This window comes from Natrix helvetica, assembly GCF_964273705.1.
Source record: "Natrix helvetica genome assembly, chromosome: 16".
Classification (NCBI taxonomy): domain Eukaryota; kingdom Metazoa; phylum Chordata; class Lepidosauria; order Squamata; family Natricidae; genus Natrix; species Natrix helvetica.
This window is the reverse complement of record NC_138563.1, coordinates 7,638,202-7,664,916: the sequence shown is the minus strand read 5'-3', so window position 1 is coordinate 7,664,916 and position 26,715 is coordinate 7,638,202. Positions and strand designations below refer to the sequence as shown.

Genomic DNA, 26,715 nt, shown 5'->3' with positions numbered 1-26,715 from the left:
TGTATTTCATAAGCGGAAGCAGGGCTACCTTTAGCCACGTGGACAATGAGGATTTGGGAGCCCCAGGATTGTCACCCGTGCCTCATAGGACTTGAGACCAGTCCCCCACACCTCCTATGGAAAGTTTACAACCAAGGGCCATCTTGGCATCTATCTGAATAGATGTGGGTGTTAATCTGTTACCTAGGTTGTGTGTTTCCTAAGCGTAATTCCAGAGTACTTTTGAGAAGTGGATAATGAGGATTTGGGGAGCCCCAGGATTGTCTGACCCCGCCCCCCTGCAAAGACTTGTGGAGCAAGTCCCCCCCACCCCATGGAGAGTTTACAGCCAAGGGGTATCTTGGCATCTTTCTGAATAGATGTGCGTGGGATACGGAGCTTGGGATGTATGTGAAAAATCTAAAGGATAAAATCCGTGGACACATTTTAATCAAGCGAGGGAGGGAGGGGCTTCAAGAAACAGCATTAATTCCGGTTAAAATTGCTAATTGTAGTTACCAAAAACTGTCAAACACATCCAACAACCACAGTTAAAGTTTCCAGAAGTTTGGAAAAGAACCAAATTGCTTCCCATTCAGCATCTGGCAGCTGTTGCAGTTCCCACCAAGGATGCTTCAGGGGTCTCTGATGGCCTCTCTTCCTCCCAGGTGGGACACTCATGGGTTAAAAAAGACCACATGGACGGGCAAAGCCCAGGGAAGACCCCCTTTTCCCCCCAATCTGGACAAAGCAAAGTCTTTCTTGGACAAGCCATTGTGTCTTTGTGCTGTGGGTGTCAAAGCCTCAAAGTTGGGTGGGATTTGTACAAGAAAGGGACACAAGCCCACATCACAACAATAACTTTATTGTGATTAATTGAATGAGCAAAATATTGATTCTTCTGAAAGATGAAGATTATAGAAAAGAGGAGAAGTGGAAGAAAAGGCCCCCCTGGATGTCAAGGAACAATTTCAGACACTCAGAAGAGGTGAATTTGGGCTAAAGCAAACCGTCTCATTCTTGATTTGTGTCAGAAGAAGCAAAGCTTGTTGTGATCCCAGCAACACCAGAGGTTGCTCAGCTGCTGGACACCCTCAGAATCCTTAGCCTGAGCAGAAGAGGTTAATCGGAGCTGGACGTGAAGTTTTGGTACAGGCGGTCATTGCCAAGGCCATTTCGTTCGGGGAAGAACCGAGTGTAACTTTAAAGAAGCAGTGTGCTACCTGGAAGGGAAATAATGGAAGAGAAAAACAGATTTGTAAGGGATCTTGGAGGTCGTCTAGTCCAACCCCTTTGTGATGACCTGGGGCGTGGCATGAAAGCAACACGGCCAGAGAACCAGTCCAACTTCTCTTTGTTGTTCGAACTGGGCCCACCAAACCGTTCCCACCAAGCCTTGCCTGGACTGACTCTGCCCCTCCCCAGTTTCCCCCAAGGCCAAGAGAGCCTTCCTCCCCATCAGGTCCTCCTCCCCGCAGATTCCAATTCCGATGGGGGCATGACACCCTCGTTCAAGCAAGAGACCCTGTACCATTCCAGACAAATGGCTGCACAGTCTCTTCTTGAAAACCATCAGTGATGGAGCACTCATCACTTCTGGTGGCAAGTTGTTCCACTGGTTAATTGTTCTCATTGTTAGAAAAGTCCTCCTTAATTCCAGGTGGCTGCTCTCCTTGATTAGTTTCCATCCGTTGCTTCTTGTCCTCCCTTCAGGTCCTTTGGAAATTAAGCTGAGCCCCTCCTCTTTCTGGCAGCCCCTCAAATACTGGTATACTGCTATCTGCTAGACCTTAATTCATAAAACTAGACATACCCAATTCCTGCAAACGTTCTTTATATGTTTTCGTCTCCAGCAACCTAAACATCCATTGTTGCCTCTTCTCTGCTCTCGTTTCTAGAGTCTCAACATCCGTTTTTTAAATACCGTGGTGACCAACACTGGATGCAATATTCCAAGGGTGGAATTATCAAGGCATTATAAAGCGGGGCTACTATCTCAGATGTTCCCATCTGTTGCTTCTTTTCCTGCCTTCAGGTGCTTTGGGGAGTAGGTTGACCCCCGTTTTCTTTGGGGCAGCCCCTCAAATAGCAAACACCGCTATCGTGTCACCTCAAATGTTTTGAATTGAAATCGTCCATAGAAATTATTATAATCCCCTTTGCAGAGGTGGATGATGATCTGAGACAAGGCAACTTCTGTAAATTAAACCCCAAATAGATAATCGGAATTTGGCATCTAATCTTACATATCTGCTCCCTGGAAGATGTCTACAGTTCTGGATCCCCTGATAATTCTTTCTTGATGTGGTGTGACATACTGTTTTAACCATCTCCACCTTAAGACAGTATTTGTCCCGATTAGTCACCTGGATTAAAAAATTTGATTAATTAGAATACATAATCGGCTTCATTGATTGCAACCCGGAAAGTACTTTATGCCTTGAGAGCAGCAAGAACATCAGTTCAAGTGGAAATATTTCTTAATCAGATATGAACAGCATAAATCCTGTCCTCTTGGTCCACGATAACCGTCCCTCCGCTAGGACACCCCACAAGCTCCCTCCAGCACCCCAAACCTTTCTATTAAGAGCCCTGGTGGCACTGTGGGTAGACTGTAGCATTGCCGGCTTACTCTGCCAACTGCCAAGAGTTCAAACCTGACTGGCTCAAGGGTGACTCAGCCCTCCGTTCTTCCGAGGTTGTTAAAATAATAACCCAGATTGTTGGGGGCAAGAATCTGACTCTATAAACTGCATAGAGACACTGTGAAGCGGGATATAATCTCTTCGTTCCTCCCTCCCTCCCTTCTGCTTAGAATGCAATATTGCAGGCTAATTCTGCCCACTGCTAGCAGTTAGACTCTGAGCCGCTCGACATTGACTCAAACATCCGTCCTTCCTAGGCTGATAAAATGAGGACCCATATGTAAGCATGGAACAAGATGCTCACTTTGTAAACAGCTTAGAGAGGTAAAGCACCGTGAAACAGTATATAACTCAAACCGCTCTTTCTATTGTTTCCCGAACAATCCCATTTCACCTGGCTACTCCAAGGACCCAAGGAGGCTGCCCACCTACCTATCCCCAAAACCTCCCCACCTCCATACAATTACCTGTGACTGAGCATTCACAACACGCTGCATCTTGTAATAGTTGCCGTCGTTAATTTTGTCCTTGTTGTATTGCTCCACGGCGAAGGCGAGGGCGGTCAGCACCCCCGGATCAGTGACGGGCAATTCGGAAAGACCCTCGGTGTTCCCCACTAGCAGCTCCGGACACAGCATCAGGACAGCGCCGAAGAGACCGAGGAGGGACGGGACAGGCAGCCGGGAGCGCATCATGGGGCTGGCGAGAGAGAGAGAGAGAGGGTCGCTGGCAGGTGCAGAAGCAGACCGACTTTCAGGTATTTGCCTTAGATCTGCAGAAGCTGCAAGTGTCAGAGGAACTCACCTTCGTGGAGGACACGCCCATTCTCCAGAAGCCACGCCCTCCGTGGCTAGACCACCTCCACTGTCCAGAGGCACACCGTCTCCACGCGCTTTGGGTTCCCTCTGGCCAAATTCTCCCCCCATTTGAGTTTAGGCTGAAGTCGGAGGGGAGAGGGAGGGGGAGTCAGTTGAGTTAATACTGGCAGACTTTTACACAACGTCAGAGTTCCTGCTAGTCGTGCATTTCCTAAGCAGAAGCCAAGGCTACCATTATCCAGGAGGGATAGTGAGGATTTGGGCACCCCAGGATTGTCGCCCCTGCCCAAAGCCATTTCAAGAAAAGACTGAATGGCTCATTTGTCAGAAATGGTGTAGGGTCTCCTGCTCTGGAGCCTCAAACCCCTTGGCAACCCAGGAAACGAGCGACAAAACTTGTGTTCTCTGGCACTCCCATGAGGGTCTCAAGGATACATGATGGGGGCACAGTGGGCAGGTGGGCTTATGTGATGTCAGCATTTCAGCACCTTCCTTTCTCTCCAGCCAGTTTCTCCTTCCTTTCTTCATATCCTCCCTCCCGTTCAAATCTCCCTCCCACGCTCTTTATTTCTCCTTCCTTCCCCACTTCGTCCCTCCATTTCAACCTATTTCCCCTTCCTTCCTTCCATCTTTCCTTCCTTCCTCCTTTCATCCTCTCCCCTCTTCCCTTCCTTCCCTCCCTCATTCAATACACCTTAAGGTTGGCTGCTAATTATCCTATTATCCTTTTCTCTCCAACTGGTTTCTTCTTCCTTCCTTCCTTCCTTCCTTCCTTCCTTCCTTCCTTCCTTCCTTCCTTCCCTCCCTCCCTCCCTCCCTCCATCCCTCCCTCCGTCCCTTCCACTTAGAATGCAATATTGCAGGCTAATTCTGCCCACTGCTAGCAGTGAGACTCTGAGCCGCTCGAAGTTGACTCAAACATCCGTCCTCGCGAGGTTGATAAAATGAGGACCCAGATCTAAGCATTGAACAATATCCCTTACTCGCAAGACAAATTCACAGGCGTGGGCGTGTAGGAAAAAACAGTATTAATTCTGTCAAATACGTTAATTGTAGTTACCAAAAGGAGAACTGCCAAACACATCAAACAACCACAGCTACAGTTTCCAGAAGTTTGGGAAAGATCCAAATTGCTTCCCATTCAGCATCTGTCAGCTGTTGCAGTTCCCACCAAGGATGCTTCAGGGGTCTCTGATGGCCTCTCTTCCTCCCAGGTGGGACACTCATGGGTTAAAAAAGACCACATGGACTGGCAAAGCCCAGGGAAGACCCCTATTTCCCCTCCCCCTACTCTGGACAAAGCAAAGTCTTTCCTGGACAAGCCATTGTGTCTTTGTGCTGTGGGTGTCAAAGCCTGAAAGTTGGGCGGTATTTGTACAAGAAAGGGACACAAGCCCACATCACAACAATAACTTTATTGTGATTAATTGAATGAGCAAAATATTGATTCTTCTGAAAGATGAAGATTATAGAAAAGAGGAGAAGTGGAAGAAAAGGCCCCCCTGGATGTCAAGGAACAATGTCAGACACTCAGAAGAGGTGAATTTGGGCTGAAACAAACCGTCTCGTTCTTGATTTGTGTCAGAAGAAGCAAAGCTTGTTGTGATCCCAGCTTGCACACCAGAGGTTGCTCAGCTTCTGGACACACTCAGAATCCTTAGCCTGTGCAGAAGACGTCATATGGAGGTGGAGTCAAACTCATGGTACAGGCGGAAACTGCCAAGTTCATTTTGTTCGTCAGAAAGTCAAGCATGACTTTAAAGAAGCAGGTTTGTTTCTGGAAAGGAAATAATGGAACAGAAAAACAGAGTTGGAAGGGATCTTGGAGGTCGTCTAGTCCAACCCCTTTGTGATGACCTGGGGCGTAGCATGAAAGCAACACGGCCAGAGAACCAGTCCAACATCTCTTTGTTGTTCCAACTGGGCCCCCAAACCGTTCCCACCAAGCCTTGCCTGGACTGACTCTGCCCCTCCCCAGTTTCCCCCAAGGCCAAGAGAGCCTTCCTCCCCATCAGGTCCTCCTCCCCGCAGATTCCAATTCCGATGGGGGCATGACACCCTCGTTCAAGCAAGAGACCCTGTACCATTCCAGACAAATGGCTGCACAGCCTCTTCTTGAAAACCATCAGTGATGGAGCACTCATCACTTCTGGTGGCAAGTTGTTCTACTGGTTAATTGTTCTCATTGTTAGAAAAGTCCTCCTTAATTCCAGGTGGCTGCTCTCCTTGATTAGTTTCCATCCGTTGCTTCTTGTCCTCCCTTCAGGTCCTTTGGAAATTAAGTTGAGCCCCTCCTCTTTCTGGCAGCCCCTCAAATACTGGTATACTGCTATCTGCTAGACCTTAATTCATAAAACTAGACATACCCAATTCCTGCAAACGTTCTTTATATGTTTTAGTCTCCAGCAACCTAATCATCCATTGTTGCCTCTTCTCTGCCCTCGTTTCTAGAGTCTCAACATCTGCTTTTTTTAATATCGCGGTGACCAACACCGGATGCAATATTCCAAGGGTGGAATTATCAAGGCATTATAAAGCGGGGCTACTATCTCAGATGTTCCCATCTGTTGCCTTCAGGTGCTTTGGGGAGTAGGTTGACACCCAGTGTTTGGGGGGCAGCCCCTCAAATAGGAAACACTGCTATCGTGTCACTCCGAATGTTTTCAATCGAAATCATCCATAGAAATTATTGAAATCCCCTTTGCAGAGGTGGCTGATGAGCTGAGACAAGGCAACTTCTGTAAATTAAACCCCAAATAGATAATCAGAATTTGGCATCCAATCTTACGTTTATGTTCCCTAGAAGACCTCTACAGCTCTGGATCTCGTGATAACTCTTTCTCGATGTCTTTTGACATTCTGTTCTAACAATCGCCACCTTAAAACAGTATTTGTCCCGATGAGTGACCTGGATTTAAAAAAACGATTAATTAGAATACATAATCGGCTTCATTGATTGCAACCCGGAAAGTACTTTATGCCTTGAGAGCAGCAAGAACATCAGTTCAAGTGGAAATATTTCTTAATCAGATACGAACAACAGAAATCCTGTCCTCTTGGTCCACGATAATAGTCCTTCTGGTAGGACACCCGCTAAGCTCCCCCCAGCACCCCCAAACCCTTCTATTAAGAGCCCTGGCGGCACAGTGGGTAGACTGTAGCATTGCCGGCTTACTCTGCCAACTGTCAAGAGTTCAAACCTGACTGGCTCAAGGGTGACTCAGCCTTCTGTCTTTCGGAGGTTGTTAAAATAATAACCCAGATTGTTGGGGGCAAGAATCTGACTCTATAAACTGCATAGAGACACTGCGAAGCGGGATATAATCTTAAGTGTCCTTCCTTCCTCCCTCCCTCCCTCCCTCCCTCCCTCCCTCCCGCTTAGAATGCAATATGCTCAATTTATAAACAGCTTAGAGAGGGCTGTAAAGCACCGTGAAACAGTATACAACTCAAACCGCTCTTCCTATTGTTTGCAGAACAATCCCGAGTCACTTGGCTACTCCAAGGAGCCAAGGAGGCTGCCCACCCACCTACCCCTAAACCTTCCCACCTTCAGACACCCACCTGTGACTGCACCTTCACAACACGCTGCATCCTGTAATAGTTGCTGTCGTCAAATTTATTCTGGTTGTATAGCTCCATGGCGAAGGCGAGGGCCTTCTGCACCCCCGGATCAGTGACGGGCAAGTCGGAAAGACCCCTGGTGTTCCCCTCTAGCAGCTCCGGACACAGCATCAGGACGGCGCCGAAGAGACCGAGGAGGGACGGGACAGGCAGCTGGGAGCGCATCATAGGGCTGGCGAGAGAGAGGGTCGCTGGCAGGTGCAGAAGCAGACCGACTTTCAGGTATTTGCCTTAGATCTGCAGAAGCTGCAAGTGTCAGAGGTAGTCACCTGCATGGAGGCCACGCCCATTCTCCAGAAGCCACGCCCTCCGTGGCTGGACCACCTCCGCTGCCCAGAGGCACACCGTCTCCACGCGCTTTGGGTTCCCCTCTGGCCAAATTCTCTCCCCATTTGAGTTTAGGCTGAAGTCGGAGGGGGGAGGGAGGGAGAGTCACTTGAGTTAATACTGGCAGACTTTTACACAACGTCAGAGTTCCTGCTAGTTGTGCATTTCCTAAGCAGAAGCCAAGGCTACCATTATCCAGGTGGATAGTGAGGATTTGGGCACCCCAGGATTGTCGCCCCTGCCCAAAGCCATTTCAAGAAAAGACTGAATGGCCCATCTGTCAGAAATGGTGTAGGGTCTCCTGCTCTGGAGCCTCAAACCCCTGGGCCACCCAGGAAACGAGCGACAAAACTTGTGTTCTCTGGCACTCCCATGAGGGTCTCAAGGATACATGATGGGGGCACAATGGGCAGGTGGGCTTATGTGATGTCAGCATTTCAGCACCTTCCTTTCTCTCCAGCCAGTTTCTCCTTCCTTTCTTCATATCCTCCCTCCCTCCCGTTCAAATCTCCCTCCCACGCTCTTTATTTCTCCTTCCTTCCCCACTTCGTCCCTCCATTTCAACCTATCTTTCCTTCCTTCCTTCCTTTCTTGATTCCTTCCTTCCTTTCTTGATTCCTTCCTTCCTTCCTTCCTTCCTTCCTTCCTTCCTTCCTTCCTTCCTCTTTTCATCCTCTCCCCTCCTCCCTTCCTTCCCTCCCTCATTCAATACACCTGAAGGCTGCCTGCTAATTATCCCTATTATCCTTTTCTCTCCGGTTTCTTTCTTCCTTCCTTCCTTCCTTCCTTCCTTCCTTCCTTCCTTCCTTCCTTCCTTCCTTCTCTCTTTCCCTCCCACCCTCCCTCCCTCCCTCCCTCCCTCCCCTCCCTCCCTCCGTCCCTCCCTCCCCTCTCTCCCTCCCGCTTAGAATGCAATATTGCAGGCTAATTCTGCCCACTGCTAGCAGTTAGACTCTGAGCCGCTCGAGGTTGACTCAAACATCCGTCCTTCCAAGGTTGATAAAATGAGGACCCAGATCTAAGCACTGAACAGCATCCCTTACTGGCAAGACAAATTCACAAATGTAGGCGTGTAGGAAAAAAAAATTAATTCTGTTAATACTTGTTAATTGTAGTTAGCAAAAAGAAAACTGTCAAAGACCTCCAACAACCACAGCTAAAGTTTCCAGAAGTTTGGAAAAGATCCAAATTGCTTCCCATTCAGCATCTGGCAGCTGTTGCAGTTCCCACCAAGGATGCTTCAGGGGTCTCTGATGGCCTCTCTTCCTCCCAGGTGGGACAGCCATGGGTTAACAAAGACCACATGGACTGGCAAAGCCCAGGGAAGACCCCCATCCCCCCCCACTCTGGACAAAGCAAAGTCTTTCTTGGACAAGCCATTGTGTCCTTGTGCGATGGGTGTTAAAGCCTGAAAGTTGGGCGGTATTTGTACAAGAATGGGACACAAACCCACATCACAACAATAACTTTATTGTGATTAATTGAATGAGCAAAATATTGATTCTTCTGAAAGATGAAGATGATAGAAAAGAGAAGTGGAAGAAAAGGCCTCCCTGGATGTCAAGGAACAATTTCACAAACTCAGAAGAGGTGAATTTGGTCTGAAGCAAATTGTCTCATTCTTGATTTGTGTCAGAAGAAGCAAAGCTTGTTGTGATCCCAGCTTCCACAGCAGAGGTGCTCAGCTTCTGGACAAACTCAGAATCCTTAGCCTGAGCAGAAGAGGTCATGTGGAGATGGAGTTGCACTTTTGCTACAGGTGGTCATTGCCAAGTTCATTTCTTTCAGGGAAGAACCGAGCGTAACTTTAAAGAAGCAGGTTTGTTTCTGGAAAGGAAATAATGGAAGAGAAAAACAGAGTTGGAAGGGATCTTGGAGGTCGTCTAGTCCAACCCCTTTGTGATGACCTGGGGTGTGGCACGAAAGCCACACAGCCAGAGAACCAGTCCAACATCTCTTTGTTGTTCCAACTGGGCCCCCAAACCGTTCCCACCAAGCCTTGCCTGGACTGACTCTGCCCCTCCCCAGTTTCCCCCAAGGCCAAGAGAGCCTTCCTCCCCCACAGGTCATCCTCCCCGCAGATTCCAATTCCGATGGGGGCATGACACCCTCGTTCAAGCAAGAGACCCTGTACCATTCCAGACAAATGGCTGCACAGTCTCTTCTTGAAAACCACCAGTGATGGAGCACTCATCACTTCTGGTGGCAAGTTGTTCCACTGGTTAATTGTTCTCATTGTTAGAAAAGTCCTCCTTAATTCCAGGTGGCTGCTCTCCTTGATTAGTTTCCATCCGTTGCTTCTTGTCTTCCCTTCAGGTCCTTTGGAAATTAAGCTGAGCCCCTCCTCTTTCTGGCAGCCCCTCAAATACTGGTATACTGCTATCTGCTAGACCTTAATTCATAAAACTAGACATACCCAATTCCTGCAACCGTTCTTTATATGTTTTAGTCTCCAGCAACCTAAACATCCATTGTTGCCTCTTCTCTGCCCTCGTTTCTAGAGTCTCAACGTCCGTTTTTTTTAATATCGTGGTGACCAACACTGGATGCAATATTCCAAGGGTGTAATTATCAAGGCATTATAAAGCGGGGCTACTATCTCAGTTGTTGCCATCCGGTGCCTCTCCATCCTGCCTTTGGGTGCTTTGGGGAGTAGGTTGACCCCCGTTTTCTTTGGGGCAGCCCCTCAAATAGCAAACACTGCTATCATGTCACCTCAAATGTTTTGAATCGAAATCGTCCATAGAAAGTATTGAAATCCTCTTTGCAGAGGTGGCTGATGATCTGAGACAAGCAGGTTCTATCAATTAAATAGATAATCGGAATTTGGAATCCAATCTTACATATCTGCTCCCTGGAAGATGTCTACAGTTCTGGATCCCCTGATAATTCTTTCTTGATGTGTTTCGACATACTGTTTTAACCATCTCCACCTTAAGACAGTATTTGTCCCGATTAGTCACCTGGATTAAAAAAATTGATTAATTAGAATAGATAATCGGCTTCATTGATTGCAACCCGGAAAGTACTTTATGCCTTGAGAGCAGCAAGAACATCAGTTCAAGTGGAAATATTTCTTAATCAGATATGAACAGCATAAATCCTGTCCTCTTGGTCCACGATAACCGTCCCTCCGCTAGGACACCCCACAAGCTCCCTCCAGCACCCCAAACCTTTCTATTAAGAGCCCTGGTGGCACTGTGGGTAGACTGCAGCATTGCAGGCTTACTCTGCCAACTGCCAAGAGTTCAAACCTGACTGGCTCAAGGGTGAAAAATGTCAAACCCAGCTTGCACACCAGAGGTTTCTCGGCTGCTAGACACACTCAGAATCCTTAGCCTGAGCAGAAAAGGTCCTTCGTTGGTCCAGATCGGTGACAGGCGGTGGACTTTTAGTTCCTGAAAGGAAAAGGAAAAGTAATACAGAGTTGGAAGGGACCCTGGAGATCACCTAGTCCAACCCCTTGTTCAAACAAGAGACCCTGTACCATTTCAGACAAACGTTTGTCATTTCAGAAAATCTTCCAGTGATTGAGCATTCACAGCTTCTGGAGGAAAACAGTCCCATGGTTAATTTTTCTCACTGTCAGGAAGTTTCTCCTTAGTTCTACGTTCCTTCTCTCCTTCATAAGTTTCCATCCATTGTTTCTTGCCTTGCCTTGTGCTGCTTTGGAAAATAAGTTGACCCCCTCTTCTTTGTGGCAGCCCCTCAAATACTGGAATATGGCTATTGTGTGTCTGCTAGACCTTCTTTTTTAAAAACCAGACATACCTAATTCCTGCAACCGTTCTTTATATGTTTTAGCCTCCAGCCAACTAATCATCCATTGTTGTCTCTTCTCTGCTCTCGTTTCTAGAGTCTCAATATCTGTTTTTTTAAATATCGTGGTGACCAACACTGGATGCAATATTCCAAGGGTGGCCTTATCAAGGCATTATGAAGCGGGGCTACTATCTCAGGTGTTCCCATCCGGTGCCTCTCCATCCTGCCTTTGGGTGCTTTAGAGAATAGGTTGACCCCTGTTTTCTTTGGGGAAAATAGCAAACACTGCTATTGTGTCACCCCATATCTTTTGAAATTAAATCGTCCATGAAAATTATAACAAACCTCCTTTGCAGCGGGGGCTGCTGAGCTCAGACAAGGTAGGTTTAATCACTTAAACCTCAAATAGATAATCAGAATTTGGCATCCGATCTCACCTCCTGATTCCCTGGAAGTTCCTCCCATTCCTGGATCTTCTTATATGTCAACCTACTGCCCTTCTTTTCACATGTTGTTTTCATCAACTCCACCTTAAGATGGAGTTCCTTCCAATCATCCTCCTGGATTTAAAAATGAAAATGAATATGTGGCCTTTCAATTAATTAGAAAACATGATCGGCTTCATTAGTGGCAACCAGGAAACCACGTTATGCCTTGAGAGCCGCAAGAAGATCAGTTTAAGAGGAAATGTTTCAGTTTCAGATACGAACAACAGAAATCATGTCCTTTTGGCCACGATAAAAGTCCCTCCGCAAGGACATCCCCCACAAGCTCCCTCCAGCACCCCAAAGCCTTCTATTAAGAGCCGTGGTGACACAGTGGTTAGAATGCAGCATTGCAGGCTAACTCTGCCAACTGCCAGGAGTTCAATCCTGACTGGCTCAAGGGTGACTCAGCCTTCCGTCCTTCTGAGGTTGGTAAATTGGGGACCAAGATTGTTGGGGACAAGAGGCTGGCTCTGTAAACCACTTGGAGAGGACTATAAAGCACTGTGAAGCGGTATATAAGTCTAAGTATTATTGCTTCCTTCCATGCTTCCTTCCATTTGTCCATCTGTCCTTTTTTCCTTCTTTCTTTCCTTCCTACTTCCTCTCTCCCCTCCTTCTCCCCTTCCTGCCTTCCTCCCCCTTCTTTCCCTCCCTTTCTTCTTCCTACCCACTTCCGTCCCTCTCACTCTCCCCCTCCTCCCTCCCTCATTCAATACGCCTGAACGTTTTCTGGTAATTTTCCCTAACTGGCAAGACATATTCATAGGCGTAACAAGCCAGTGCAGGAGAGTGTAGGAAAGAAACAGTATTAATTCTGTTAAAATTTGTTCATTGTTGTTACTGAAAAGAAAACTGTTAAACATGTCCAACAACCTCTGTTAAAGCTTCCTGAAGTTTAGAAAAGATCCAAATTGCTTCCCATTCAGCATCTGGCAGCTGTTGCAGTTCCCACCAAGGATGCTTCAGGGGTCTCTGATGGCCTCTCTTCCTCCCAGGTGGGACACGCATGGGTTAACAAAGACCACATGGACTGTCAAAGCTCAGGGAAGACCCCAATTCCCTCCCCCTCTGGACAAAGCAAAGTCTTTCTTGGACAAGCCATTGTGTCCTTGTGCTGTGGGGGACAAAACCTGAGGGTTGGACAGGATTTGGACAAGAAAATGGGCCCAACCCTCTGGAATGACCTCCCCCCCCCCCGATATCAGAACCACTACTGACCTCCGCTCCTTCCGACAGAAACTCAAGACCCACCTGTTCCAATTAGCTGGCCTAGCCCATTCATAGTCCCATTTTTAACCTCCTGGCAAACATTTTATTCTGGGGTAGTTTTTTAGGGGTAGTTTTTAATGTATCTTTAATTTTAATTTTAATTATTATTGTACAGTTTATATGTTACCTCCTCCATCTATATTTATATTTATCTATTTCTGTATGTATTTATATTGTGTTTTAATATGACTGTACACCGCCCCGAGTCCCTTCTGGGAGAGGGCGCGGTTTATAAATTAAATAAAAGTTTAAAAAGTTAAAGTTAAGTTAAGAAAGGGACACAAGACGGAAACATCATGCTGAAAACTGTATTAAGATTAATTAACTGAATGAGCAAGATATTGATTCTTCTGAAAGATGAAGATGATAGAAAAGAGGAGAAGTGGAAGAAAAGGCCTCCCTGGATGTCAAGGAACAATTTCACAAACTCAGAAGAGGTGAATTTGGGCTGAAGCAAACCGTCTCATTCCTGATTTGTGTCAGAAGAAGCAATGCTTGTTCAGAGGAACTCAGAGGTTGCTCGGCTGCTGGACACACTCCTTAGCCTGGACAGTAGAAGTCAATTGGAGGTAGACTTCCACTTACGGTGCAGGCAGTGAATGGCAAGTACTTTTCCATTGGCAAAGAGCCAAGTGCAACTTTAAAGTAGCAGGTTGGGTTCTGGAAGGGAAATAATGGAAGAGAAAAACAGAGTTGGAAGGGATCTTGGAGGTCGTTTAGTCCAACCCCTTTGTCATGACGAAGGTGCACAGACTCCGACCAAAGCCCCTCCCACAGGCCCCTCCTTATCTGGCAGTCCCCAGGTGTGCCTTGTGGAAGGGGGCGGGGCACTCGCCTCTCTTCTAGCTGGCTCCATCTGTGTTGGTCACGCCTTCCCACCTTCCTTCCTCTTCTTGGATCAGGAGGGACTAAATCTTGCTCGCCTGCTGAACCTACCCAGTCAGCAAGCCCTACCCCTTCAGGCAAGCCTTGCCTGGACTGACTCTGCCCCTCCCCAGTTTCCCCCAAGGCCAACAGAGCCTTCCCCCCCATCAGGTCCTCCTCCCCGCAGATTCCAATTCCGATGGGGGCATGACACCCTCGTTCAAGCAAGAGACCCTGTACCATTCCAGACAAATGGCTGCACAGTCTCTTCTTGAAAACCACCAGTGATGGAGCACTCATCACTTCTGGTGGCAAGTTGTTCCACTGGTTAATTGTTCTCATTGTTAGAAAAGTCCTCCTTAATTCCAGGTGGCTGCTCTCCTTGATTAGTTTCCATCCGTTGCTTCTTGTCCTCCCTTCAGGTCCTTTGGAAATTAAGCTGAGCCCCTCCTCTTTCTGGCAGCCCCTCAAATACTGGTATACTGCTATCTGCTAGATCTTAATTCATAAAACTAGACATACCCAATTCCTGCAAACGTTCTTTATATGTTTTCGTCTCCAGCAACCTAAACATCCATTGTTGCCTCTTCTCTGCTCTCTTTCCAGAGTCTCAACATCCGTTTTTTTTTAATATCGCGGTGACCAACATTGGATGCAATATTCCAAGGGTGTAATTATCAAGGCATTATAAAGCGGGGCTACTATCTCAGATGTTCCCATCTGTTGCTTCTTTTCCTGCCTTCAGGTGCTTTGGGGAGTAGGTTGACCCCCGTTTTCTTTGGGGCAGCCCCTCAAATAGCAAACACTGCTATCTTGTCACCTCAAATGTTTTGAATCGAAATCGTCCATAGAAATTATTGAAATCCCCTTTGCAGAGGTGGCTGATGAGCTGAGACAAGGCAGGTTCTGTAAATTAAACCCCAAATAGATAATCGGAATTTGGCATCCAATCTTACGTTCGTGCTCCCCGAAAGATAACTACAAGTCTGGATCTCGTGATATCTGATTCTCCAACCAGCCAACTTTCGACATGTTGTTTCCACCAGCTCCAACATAAGACAGTAATGGACCAGATAGGTCACCTGGATTTGAAAATAAATACATGGCCTTTTAATTAATTACAAAACATTATCGGCTTCATCGATTGCAACTCGGAAAGCACTTTATGCCTCGAGAGCAGCAAGAACATCAGTTCAAGTGGAAATATTTCTGGTTCAGATACGAAGAGCAGAAATCCTGTCCTTTTGGTCCACGATAACAGTCCCTCCGCTAGGACACCCCCTAAGCTCCCTCCAGCACTCCCAAACCCTTCTATTAAGAGCCCTGGTGGCATAGCGGGTAGACTGCAGCATTGCAGGCTAAGTCTGCCAACTGCCGGGAGTTCAATCTTGACTGGCTCAAGGGTGACTCAGCCTTCCGTCCTTCCGAGGTCAGTAAAACAAGGACCCAGATTGTTGGGGGCAAGAGGCTGACTCTGTAAACTGCATAAAGACACTCTAAAGTGGGATATAATCTTAAGTGTCCTTCCTTCCTTCCTTCCTTCCTTCCTTCCTTCCTTCCTGCCTGCCTGCCTGCCTGCCTGCCTGCCTGCCTGCCTGCCTGCCTGCCTGCCTGCCTGCCTGCCTGCCTGCCTTCCTTCCTTCCTTCCTTCCTTCCTTCCTTCCTTCCTTCCTTCCTTCCTTCCTTCCTTCCTTCCTTCTGTTTAGAATGCAATATTGCAGGCTAATTCTGCCCACTGCTAGCAGTTAGACTCTGAGCCACTCGAGGTTGACTCAAACATCCGTCCTTCCTAGGCTGATAAAATGAGGACCCAGATCTAAGCATGGAACAAGATGCTCACTTTGTAAACAGCTTAGAGAGGTAAAGCACCGTGAAGCAGTATATAACTCAAACCGCTCTTCCTATTCTTTCCAGAACAATTCTGAGTCCTTTGACTACTCCAAGGACCCAAGGAGGCTGCCCACCCACCTACCCCCAAAACCTCCCCACCCCCAGACACTTACCTGTGACTTCACCCTCAGAATACTCCACATCCTGAAATAGTTGGCACTGTCATCTCTGGCCACGTTGTATTGCTCCACGGCGAAGGCGATGGCGTGTTCCACCCCCCCATCCTCCCCAGGCTTGGGAAAACTATCAGGGTCCCCCATTAGTAGCTCTGGGGACAGCATCAGAAGGATGCCGAAGTGGCCGAGGAGGGATGGGACAGGCAGCCAGGAGCGCACCATGGGCCTGGTGAGAGAGAGAGGGTCGCTGGCAGGTGCAGAAGCAGACCGACTTTCAGGTATTTGCCTTAGATCTGCAGAAGCTGCAAGTGTCAGAGGAACTCACCTTCGTGGAGGCCACACCCATTCTCCAGAAGCCACGCCCTCCGTGGCTGGACCACCTCCGCTGCCCAGAGGCACACCGTCTCCACGCACTTTGGGTTCCCCTCTGGCCAAATTCTCCCCCCATTTGAGTTTAGGCTGAAGTCGGAGGGGGGAGGGAGGGAGGGGGAGTCCGCTGAGTTAATACTGGCAGACTTCTACAGAAAGTCAGAGTCCCCCTATTTGTGAATTTCCTAATCAGAAGCCAAGGCCACCTTTATCCAGGTGGATAGTGAGGATTTGGGCGCCCCAGGATTGTCGCCCCTGCCCAAAGCTATTTCAAGAAGAGACTGGATGGCCCATCTGTCAGAAATGGTGTAGGGTCTCCTGCTCTGGAGCCTCAAACCCCTGGGCCAGCCAGGAAACGAGCGACAAAAGTTGCATTCTCTGGCGCTCCCATGAGGGTCTCAAGGATACATGATGGGGGCACAATGGGCAGGTGGGCTTATGTGATGTTTGCGTGTCAGCACCTTCCTTTCTTTCCAGCTGGTTTCTCCTTCTTTCCTCCTTCCCTCCATTCCTCCCTCCCTCCCTCCCTTCCTTCCTTCTTTCCTCCATTCCTTACTTTCCTCCCTCCTTCCCTCCCTTCCTCCCTCCCCTCTCCCCCTCCTCCCTCCCTCATTCAATACGCCTGAAAGTTTCCTGGTAATTATCCCTGACTGGCAAGACATAGGCGCAACAGGCCAATGAAGAAGAGTGTAGAAAAGAAACAGTATTAATTCTGTTAAATTTGTTAGTTGTAGTTACCGAAAAGAGAACTGCCAAACACATCAAACAACCACAGTTAAGTTTCCAGAAGTTTGGAAAAGATCCAAATTGTTTCCCCATTCAGCAACTGGCAGCTGTTGCAGTTCCCACCAAGGATGCTTCAGGGGTCTCTGATGGCCCCTCTCCTTCCCAGGTGGGACACTCAAGGGTTAAAAAAGACCACATGGACTGGCAAAGCCCAGGGAAGACCCCTATTCGCCCCCCACTCTGGACAAAGCAAAGTCTTTCTTGGACAAGCCATTGCGTCCTTGTGCTGTCGGTGACAAAACCTGAAGGTTGGAGAGGATTTTGACAAGAAAGGGACACAAGCAAGAGCATCATGCTGATAGCTTTATTAAGATTAATTAACCAAATAAGCAAATATTGATTCTTCTCAAAGATGAAGATTATAGAAAAGAGGAGAAGTGGAGGAAAAGGCCTCCCTGGATGTTAAGGAACAATTTCAGACACTCAAAAGATGTGAATTTGGGCTGAAGCAAACCGTCTCATTCTTGATTTGTGTCAGAAGAAGCAAAGCTTGGTGTAAACTCAGATTCCACACCAGAGATTACTTGGCCGCTGGACACCCTCAGAATCTTTAGCCTGAGCAGAAGAGGTTCCTATGGAGGTCCAGATCAGCCACAGGCAGAGAATGTCAATCCCAGCTTGAAACATCGAGAACAAAGTGCATTCTAAGGCTCTGGAATGGAATGGAAGAGAAAAACAGAGTTGGAAGGGATCATGGAGACCATCTAGTCCAACCCCTTGTTCAAACAAGAGGCTGTACCATTTCAGACAAACATTTGTCATTTCAGAAAATCTTTCAGTGATGGAGCTCCCACAATTTCTGGAGGAAAGCAGTCCCATGGTTAGTTTTTCTCACTGTTAGGAAATTCCTCCTTAGTTCTAGGTTGCTTCTCTCCTTCATAAGTTTCCATCCATTATGTCTTGTACTACATTCTGGTCTTTGGATAATTGGTGGCCCCCTCCTCTTTGTGACAGTCCCTCAAATATACCCAATTCCTGCAACCGTTCTTTGTATTGTTTAGCCTCCAGGCCCCTAATATCCTTCTTGGCTCTTCCCTGCACTCTTTCCAGAGTCTCAACATCTTTTTTTTTATATCGTAGCAACCAACACTGGATGCAAGATTCCAAGGGTGGCCTTATCAAGGCATTATGAAGCAGTGCTACTATTTCAGGTGCTTTGGAGGTTGACCCTCGTTTTCTTTGGGGCAGCCCCTCAAATAGCAAAGACCGCTATCGTGTCACCCTGAATGTTTTGAATCGAAATCGTCCATGTAAGTTATTGCAATCCCCTTTGCTGCTGCCCTCAGCCAAGGCAGCTTTCTTCCATTAATTAAACTTATTAATTAAAATGCAAATAGATTTGGCATCCAATCTCACCGGAATCCCTGGAAATTCCTTGCATTTCTGGATCTTCTTATATGACAGCTTGCCGGCATTCTTTTGACATGTAGTTTTCACCAAGTCCACCTTAAGGTGGTATTCCATTACCTTCCCATTTACCACCTGGATTTAAAGATAAGTACGTGGCCTTTTAATTAATTAGAAACCATGATCGGCTTCATTAGTTGCAACCAGGAAAGGACTTTATGCCTTGAGAGCAGCAAAGACATCAGTTCAAGAGGAAATATTTCTGTATCAGATACGAACAACAGAAATCCTGTCCCTCCCCTAAGCTCCCTCCAGCACCCCCAAACCCTTATATTCTAACCCCTGGTGGCACAGTTGTTAGAATGCAGCATTGCAGGCTAACTCTGCCAACTGCCAGGAGTTCAATCCTGACTGGCTGAAGGGTGACTCAGCCTTCAGTCCTTCCAAGATGGATAAAATGAGGACCCAGATCTTTAGGGACAAGATGCTGACTTTGTGAACAGCTCGAAGGATACAACGAGGCTGCCCATTTAACACCCCCCCACAACCTTCCCACCTCCAAACACACACCTGTGCCTGCATCTGTATAACACGCAGCAACTTGAAATAGCTGGGGCTTTTACTTCGGCGGTGGTTGTAGCTCCGCACGGCAAAGGAGACGGCAAGCGGCACAATCGGATCAGTGAGGGACACGTCGTAAACACCCTCGGGGTTTCCCATTAGCAGCTCCGGGGAGAGCATCAGGAGGGCAGCGAAGAGGCTGAGAAGGGACGGGACAGGCATCCCGGAGCGCACCATGAGGCTGGCGAGAGCGAGGATCACTGGCAGGCGGGGAAGCAGACCGACCTCCACGGATTTGCCTTAGATCTGCAAGAGCCGCAGGTGGCAGCGGCGCTCACCTGGGCGGAAGCCACGCCCATTCTGCAGAAGCCCCGCCCCCATGGCTGGACCGTCCCCGCTGCCCAGGTGCTCGCCGCCTCCCTCCGCTTTGGGTCCCCCTCTCGATCCAGTTCTTACCCCTAGTTGAGGTTAGGGATAAAGTAGGTGGCGGGAGGGCGGGGGATTCAGTTGAGTTACTACTCGCGATCTGCTAGAAAACGTCAGCGCTCCTGCTATTTGTGTATTTCCTAAGCAGAAGCCGAGGCTACCTTTAGCTATGTGGAGAATGAGGATGCAGGAAACTCCCACCTCCAACCAAGATTGTCCCCCCTCCCTAAAACCACGGAGAGCCCCCCCCCCTTTATGGACGTTACTAAGTTTCTGCTCCGGTGAGTTTTCAAGAAGCTTTTAAGAACAGACTGGACTTCCCATCTGTCAGTAATGGGGTAGGGTCTCCTGCTTGGACGGGGTTGGACCAGGTGACCTACAAGGTTCCTTCCGTTCATCTGTTAGCCTGGTTGTGTGTTTCCTAAGCATAAGCCAAGGTTACCGTTAGACTGGTGGAAAATGAGGATTTGGGGAGCCCCAGGACTGTCTCCCTCTCCCCAAAGCCTTGGAGAGCAAACAAATTGCTTCCCATTCAGCATCTGGCAGCTGTTGCAGTTCCCACCAAGGATGCTTGAGTGGTCTCTGATGGCCTCTCTTCCTTCCAGGTGAGACTCTAATGGGTTAACAAAGACCACAGGGACCGCATAGCCCAGGGCAGACCCCCATTTCCCGCCCCCACTGGACAAAGCAAAGTCTTTCTTGGACAAGCCATTGTGTCTTTGTGCTGTGGGGGGACAAAACCTGAAGGATGGAGACGATTTGGACAAGAAAGGGACACAAGCAGGAGCATCATGTTGATAGCTTTATTAAGACTAATTAACCAAATGAGCCAAATATTTCAGACACTCAAAAGATGTGAATTTGGGCTGAAGCAAACCGTCTCATTCTTGATTTGTGTCAGAAGAATCAAAGCTTGGTGTGAGCTCAGATTCCACACCAGAGGATGCTCAGCTTCTGGACACCCTCAGAATCCTTAGCCTGAGCAGAAGAGGTTCCTATGGAGGTCCAGATCAGCCACAGGCAGAGAATGTCAATCCCAGCTTGAAACATCGAGAACAAAGTGGATCTGTTTTAGTTCCTGGAAGGGAAGGGAAGAGAAATACAGAGTTTGGGGATCATGGAGACCATCTAGTCCAACCCCCTGTTCAAACAAGAGACTCTGTACCATTTCAAACAAACGTTTGTCATTTCAGAAAATCTTCCAGTGATGGAGCACCCACAATTTCTGGAGGAAAGCAGTCCCATGGTTAATTTTTCTCACTGTTAGGAAATTCCTCCTTAGTTCTAGGTTGCTTCTCTCCTTCATAAGTTTCCATCCATTATGTCTTGTACTACCTTCTGGTCTTTGGATAATTGGTGGCCCCCTCCTCTTTGTGACAGACCCTCAAATATACCCAATTCCTGCAACCGTTCTTTGTATGGTTTAGCCTCCAGGCCCCTAATATCCTTCTTGGCTCTTCCCTACACTCTTTCTAGAGTCTCAACATCTTTATTTTATATCGTAGCAACCAACACTGGATGCAAGATTCCAAGGGTGGCCTTATCAAGGCATTATAAAGCAGTGCTACTATTTCATGTCTTTCCATCCATGGCTTCTAGTCCTGCCTTCAGGTGTTTTGATGAATAGGTTGACCCTGTTTTCTTTGGGGCGGCTCCTCAAATAGCAAACACCGCTATCGTGTCACCATTACTATTTTGAATCGAAATCGTCCATGTACGTTATTGCAATCCCCTTTGCTGCTCTCCTCAGACAAGGCAGCTTTCTTCAATTAATTAACTTTATTAATTAAAATGCAAATAGATTTGGCATCCAATCTCACCTGAGTCCCTGGAAGTTGCTCACATTCCTGGATCTTCTTATAAGACAGTCTACCGGCATTCTTTTGACATGTAGTTTTCACCAAGTCCACCTTAAGATGGTATTCCATTACCTTCCCATTTACCACCTGGATTTAAAGATAAGTACGTGGCCTTTTAATTAATTAGAAACCATGATCGGCTTCATTGGTTGCAACCAGGAAAGCACTTTATGCCTCGAGAGCAACAAAGACATCAGTTCAAGAGGAAATATTTCTGTATCAGATACGAACAACAGAAATCCTGTCCTTTTCGTCCATGATATCAGTCCCTCCACTAGGACACCCCCTAAGCTCCCTCCAGCACCCCCAAACCCTTCTATTAAGAGCCCTCGTGGCACAGTGGTTAGAATGCAGGCTAACTCTGCCAACTGCCAGGAGTTCAATCCTGACTGGCTCAAGGATGACTCTGCCTTCCGTCCTTCCAAGATGGATAAAATGAGGATCTTTAGGGATAAGATGCCGACTTTGTAAACAGCTCGAAGGATACAACGAGGGTACCCATCTAACCCCCCAAACCTTCCCACCTCTAGACACACACCTGTGACTGCACCTGTGCAACACGCAGCAACTTGAAATAGTTGGGATTTTCAGTTCGGCGCTGGTTGTAGCTCCGCACGGCAAAGGCGAGGGCTTTCGGCACAATCGGATCAGTGAGGGGCACGTCGTAACGACCCTAGGGTTTTCCCATTAGCTGCAGCTCCGGGGAGAGCACCAGGAGGGCGGCGAAGAGGGCGAGAAAGGACGGGACAGGAATCCCGGAGCGCACCATGGGGCTGGTGAGAGAGAGGACCACTGGCAGACGGGGAAGCAGACCGACCTCCACGGATTTGCCTTAGATCTGCAAGAGCCGCAGGTGGCAGCGGCGCTCACCTGGGCGGAAGCCACGCCCATTCTGCAGAAGCCACGCCCCCATGGCTGGACCGTCCCCGCTGCCCAGGTGCTCGCCGCCTCCCCCCCCCCGCTTTGGTCCCCCTCTCGGTCCAGTTCTTACCCCTAGTTGAGGTTAGGGGTAAAGTAGGTGGCGGGAGGGCGGGGGATTCAGTTGAGTTACTACTCGCGGTCTGCTAGAAAACGTCAGCGCTCCTGCTATTTGTGTATTTCCTAAGCAGAAGCCGAGGCTCCACGTGGACAATGAGGACGCGGGGAAATTCTCCCTCTCCAAACCAGGATTGTCGCCCCCTCCCCAATATAATGCAATATCAGGGGTTTTCAATTCAATTCTATAGTATGTGGATGTTTGTTTGTGTTTTATTTTTATAGTTATAATATACACTGAAGGTGGCATTTAATTTCGTTGTACGAGGTGCAATGACAATAAAGTAAACTACTACTACTGTGTAAGACAAGGCTATGTTTAACCAGGTGGATAATGAGGATTTGGGGATCCCCAGGATTGTCACACATCCCTCAAAGCCCTGGAGAGTTTCACCCAAGGGGCATCTGGGCTTCTTTCTGAAATGATTTTCGTGGGATATGGAGCTATCTTTTGGGAGAGGATGAGAAATCTAAAAAAGATGATCCCTGGACACATTTGAAGCAAGGGAGGGAGGGGTTTCAAGAAGGGAAATTTTGACTGCAAAGCAAAGCTGGTAAGAATCCCTTGATTAAGAGGATGAATAGAATACAGAATGACAGAGCTGGAAGGGATCTTGGAGGTCTTCTAATCCAACCCCCAACTCAACCAGCAGACTTTATACTTTATCTGACAGAGGGCAGTCCAGTCTCTTCTTGAAAGCCTCCAGTGATGAAGCTCCCACAACTTCCGAAGGCAACTTCTGTTGATTCCTCTCCCTGTCAGGAAATTCCTCCTTATTTCCAGGTTGAATCTCTCCTTGGGTCAGTTTCCATCCATTGTTCCTTGTCTGGCCTTCAAAGGTGCTTTGGAAAATAGCTTGACTCCTTCCTCTCTGGGGCAGCCCTCCAAATATTGGAAGACTGATATCATGTCTCCACTGCTCCTTCTCTTCATTAGATTAGCCATGCCTAGTTCCTGCAACTGTCCATTGTATGTTTTCGCCTCCAGTCCCCTAATCATCCTGGTTGCTCTTCTCTGCACTCTTTCTAGAGTCTCAACACTTTTTTTAATAGTGTGGTGACCAAAACTGGATGCAGGATTCCAGGTGTGGCCTTACTAAGGCTTTATAGAGTGGTATTAGTACCTCACATGATGTTGATTGTATCCCTCTGTTAATGCAATTTAGGATTGCATTGGCTTTTCGTCTTTTAGTCTGACCCCCAGCTCAACCAGACAAATGGCTGTCCAGTCTCTTCTTTAAAACTTCCAGTGATGAAGCACACACAACTTCTGGAGACAAGTTGTTCCACTGGTTAATTGTCCTCAGTGTCAGGAAGTTTCTCCTTAATTCCAGGTTGCTTCTCTCCTTGATTAGTTTCCACCCATTGTTTCCATCCCTTGCTTCTCGTCCTGCCTTCAGGTGCTTTGGAGAATAGCTTGACTCCCTCTCCTTTGAAGTTCTAGTATCACTTTATACCACACTGGGTCAGATCACACTTGGAAGCTTGTGTGGGTCTGGAGATGGGAGGGTTTTTTTTGAGGGGTGGGTGGGCTCATTGGGGTTAGCCAAAGGACTCAGAATTGCTCTGGAAGCAATAGAAAAGATTTGGGGGTGCTGGAGGGAGCTTAAGGGGTGTCCTAAGGGAAGGACTGTTATTATGGACCAGAAGGACATGATTTCTGCTGCTCGTATCTGATACAGAAATATTTCCACTTGTTCTTGCTGCTCTCAAGGCATAAAGTGCTTTCCTGGTTGCAACCAATGAATCCGATCATGTTTTCTAATTAATTATAAGGCCACGTACTTATTTTTAAATCCAGGTAATTACCGGGGTCGAATACCATCTTACATATGGAGTTGGTTGAAGCAGAATGTAAAAAGAAAAGCAGTAAGACAAAGATATGTAAGAAGATCCAGGAATGTAAGCATCTTCCAGGGAATCAGGAGGTGAGAGTAGATTCCAAGTTCCAATTAAATATTTGCGGTTTAATTGATAAATTAAATCAATGGATTTCTTGCCTTGTCTGAACTCAGCAGCCACCTATGCAAAGGGGATTTTAATTATTTTCATGGACTACTATCAATTCAAAACATTAGGGGTGACACGATATCATTGTTTGCTATTTGAGTGCTGCCCCAAAGAAGAAGGGGACCAACTGGAAGGGGATGGGGGGGACAGGAGGCAGTTTAGGGGGTCTTCCCAAGGAGGGATTGTGGACAGAAAGGTCTGTCATCATGACTTCTGCTGTTCATATCTGTTCAAGAGGAAATACTGATGTTCTTGCTGCTCTTAAGGCATAAAGTTCTTTCCGTGTTGCAACCAATGAAGCCGGTCATGGTTTCTAATTAATTAAAAGGCCACGTACTTATTTTTGGTTTGGCTCTGCAACCCAATGAGACAAACACAGACTTCAACGGATAATTAGAACTGCAGAAAAAACCATGGCTACCAACCTGCCTCCCATTGAGGACCTGCACACTGCAGGAGTCAAAAAGAGGGCTGGGAAAATATCTACAGACCCCTCGCATCCTGGACATCAATTGTTTCAACTCCTACCCTCAAAACGAGGCTATAGGGGATTGCACACCAAGATAATTAGACACAAGGACAGCTTTTTCCCCAATGCCATCACTCTGCTAAACAACTAATTCCAACAACACTGTCAAATTATCTACTAATTCTGTATTAGTATTCTTCTTCTATTCCTTCCTAGTACCTCTCTCTTCCCACTTATGACTATAGCCATGTTGCTTGCATCTTTAACATTTATATAAGTATACTACTAATATAAGTGGTATGATTTTCTTGCTTATTAGTAACCTATGACTTTCACTAAGTGTTGTATCTTTTGATTCTTGATGAATGTATTCTATTCTATTTTATTTGTCTTTATGTACACTGAGAGCATCTGCACCAAAGACAAATTCCTTGTGTGTCCAATCACATTTGGCCAACAAAGAATTCTATCCGATTCTTATTTTTAAGGTGATTACTGGAGTCAAATACTTTCTTACTGTGGAGGGGGTTGAAACAGAATATAAAAGGAAACTGGCAAGACAAAGATATCTCAGAAGATCCAGGAATGTGAGCAACGTCCAAGGAATCATGAGGTGAGATTAGATGCCCATTTCTGATTATATATTTGCAGTTTAATTGATCAAACCTGCCATGTCTGAGCTCAACACTCACCTCTGCTGAAGGAGATTTTAATTATTTTTGTGGACAATTTCAATTCAAAACATTAGGGCGAGACATGACAGCTCCAATATTCCACTTTGGCTACATGAAGGACCCAACTGGCTGGGGAATTCTGGGAGTTGATGTCCACACATCTGGCTTTACGCTGGCAAATCTGCCAAACTGCCCAGAAGGTCTCACCCGTGTCTTGGGAACATCTGTCAGGAATGTTCCAATTGAATTGGAATTAATAAATTTAATAAATTTAATAAATTTAATAAATTTAATAAATAAATTCTTATAAGGGCAAATATTGAACTTGGTGGTGTGAAGGGTATTGACAATATGTCAGTGTTCTCTGCCAAATTAGAATAGAATAGAATAGGATTCAGAATAGAAATAGAAATAGGAATAGGAATAGGAATAGGAAGGAATAGAATAGAATAGGATTCAGAATAGAGTAGAATAGGAATAGGAATAGGAAGGAGTAGAATAGAATAGAATAGAAATAGGAAGGAATAGAATAGAATAGAATAGGAATAGGAAGGAATAGAATAGAATAGATTAGAATAGGAATAGGAAGGAATAGAATAGGATTCAGAATAGAATAGAATAGGAATAGGATTCAGAATAGAATAGAATAGAATAGGAATAGGAAGGAATAGAATAGAATAGAATAGGATTCAGAATAGAAATAGGAATAGGAATAGGAAGGAATAGAATAGAATAGGATTCAGAATAGAGTAGAATAGGAATAGGAATAGGAAGGAGTAGAATAGAATAGAATAGAATAGGAATAGGAAGGAATAGAATAGAATAGAATAGGAATAGGAAGGAATAGAATAGAATAGGAATAGGAAGGAATAGAATAGAATAGATTAGAATAGGAATAGGAAGGAATAGAATAGGATTCAGAATAGAATAGAATAGGAATAGGATTCAGAATAGAATAGAATAGAATAGGAATAGGGAGGAATAGAATAGAATAGAATAGAATAGAATAGAATAGAATAGGAATAGGAAGGAATAGAATAGAATAGATTAGAATAGGAATAGGAAGGAATAGAATAGGATTCAGAATAGAATAGAATAGGAATAGGATTCAGAATAGAATAGAATAGAATAGGAATAGGAAGGAATAGAATAGAAATAGGAATAGGAAGGAATAGAATAGAATAGGAATAGGAAGGAATAGAATAGAATAGGAATAGGAAGGAATAGAATAGAATAGGATTCAGAATAGAATAGAGTAGAATAGAATAGAAACAGGAACAGGAAGGAATAGAATAGAATAGTATAGTATAGGAACAGGAACAGGAACAGGAACAGGAACAGGAACAGGAACAGGAAGGAATAGAATAGAATAGAATGGAATGGAATGGAATAGGAAG

General features: G+C 46.5%; 1 protein-coding gene and 2 long non-coding RNA genes across 6 annotated transcripts in view; 1 reads left to right on the top strand and 2 right to left on the bottom strand.

Moving 5' to 3' along the window:
• The window catches only part of LOC309400208, a 29,915-nt gene extending 18,248 nt beyond the window's left edge, over positions 1 to 11,667 (bottom strand). The window contains exon 1 of the long non-coding RNA XR_014176631.1: positions 11,593 to 11,667. This is a non-coding gene — a long non-coding RNA (uncharacterized lncRNA). The remainder of the gene's footprint in view (positions 1 to 11,592) is intronic.
• Positions 1 to 26,715, top strand: part of LOC309400198 (uncharacterized protein) — a gene marked incomplete at its 3' end in the record, with an annotated part of 120,883 nt that overhangs the window by 7,428 nt on the left and 86,740 nt on the right. For all 4 annotated transcript variants that reach the window (XM_081968592.1, XM_081968589.1, XM_081968591.1 and 1 more), the window contains exons 3-4: positions 23,967 to 24,093; positions 25,133 to 25,257. In XM_081968592.1, coding sequence (XP_081824718.1) covers positions 23,998 to 24,093; positions 25,133 to 25,257 — 221 coding nt within the window. In that variant the 5' untranslated portion in view covers positions 23,967 to 23,997. The remainder of the gene's footprint in view (positions 1 to 23,966; positions 24,094 to 25,132; positions 25,258 to 26,715) is intronic.
• LOC309400212 lies at positions 20,108 to 21,942 on the bottom strand. The gene is made up of 3 exons (XR_014176632.1): positions 21,669 to 21,942; positions 21,092 to 21,217; positions 20,108 to 20,349 (listed from the first exon to the last, which is right to left on the bottom strand). It is a non-coding gene; the product is annotated as an uncharacterized lncRNA (long non-coding RNA).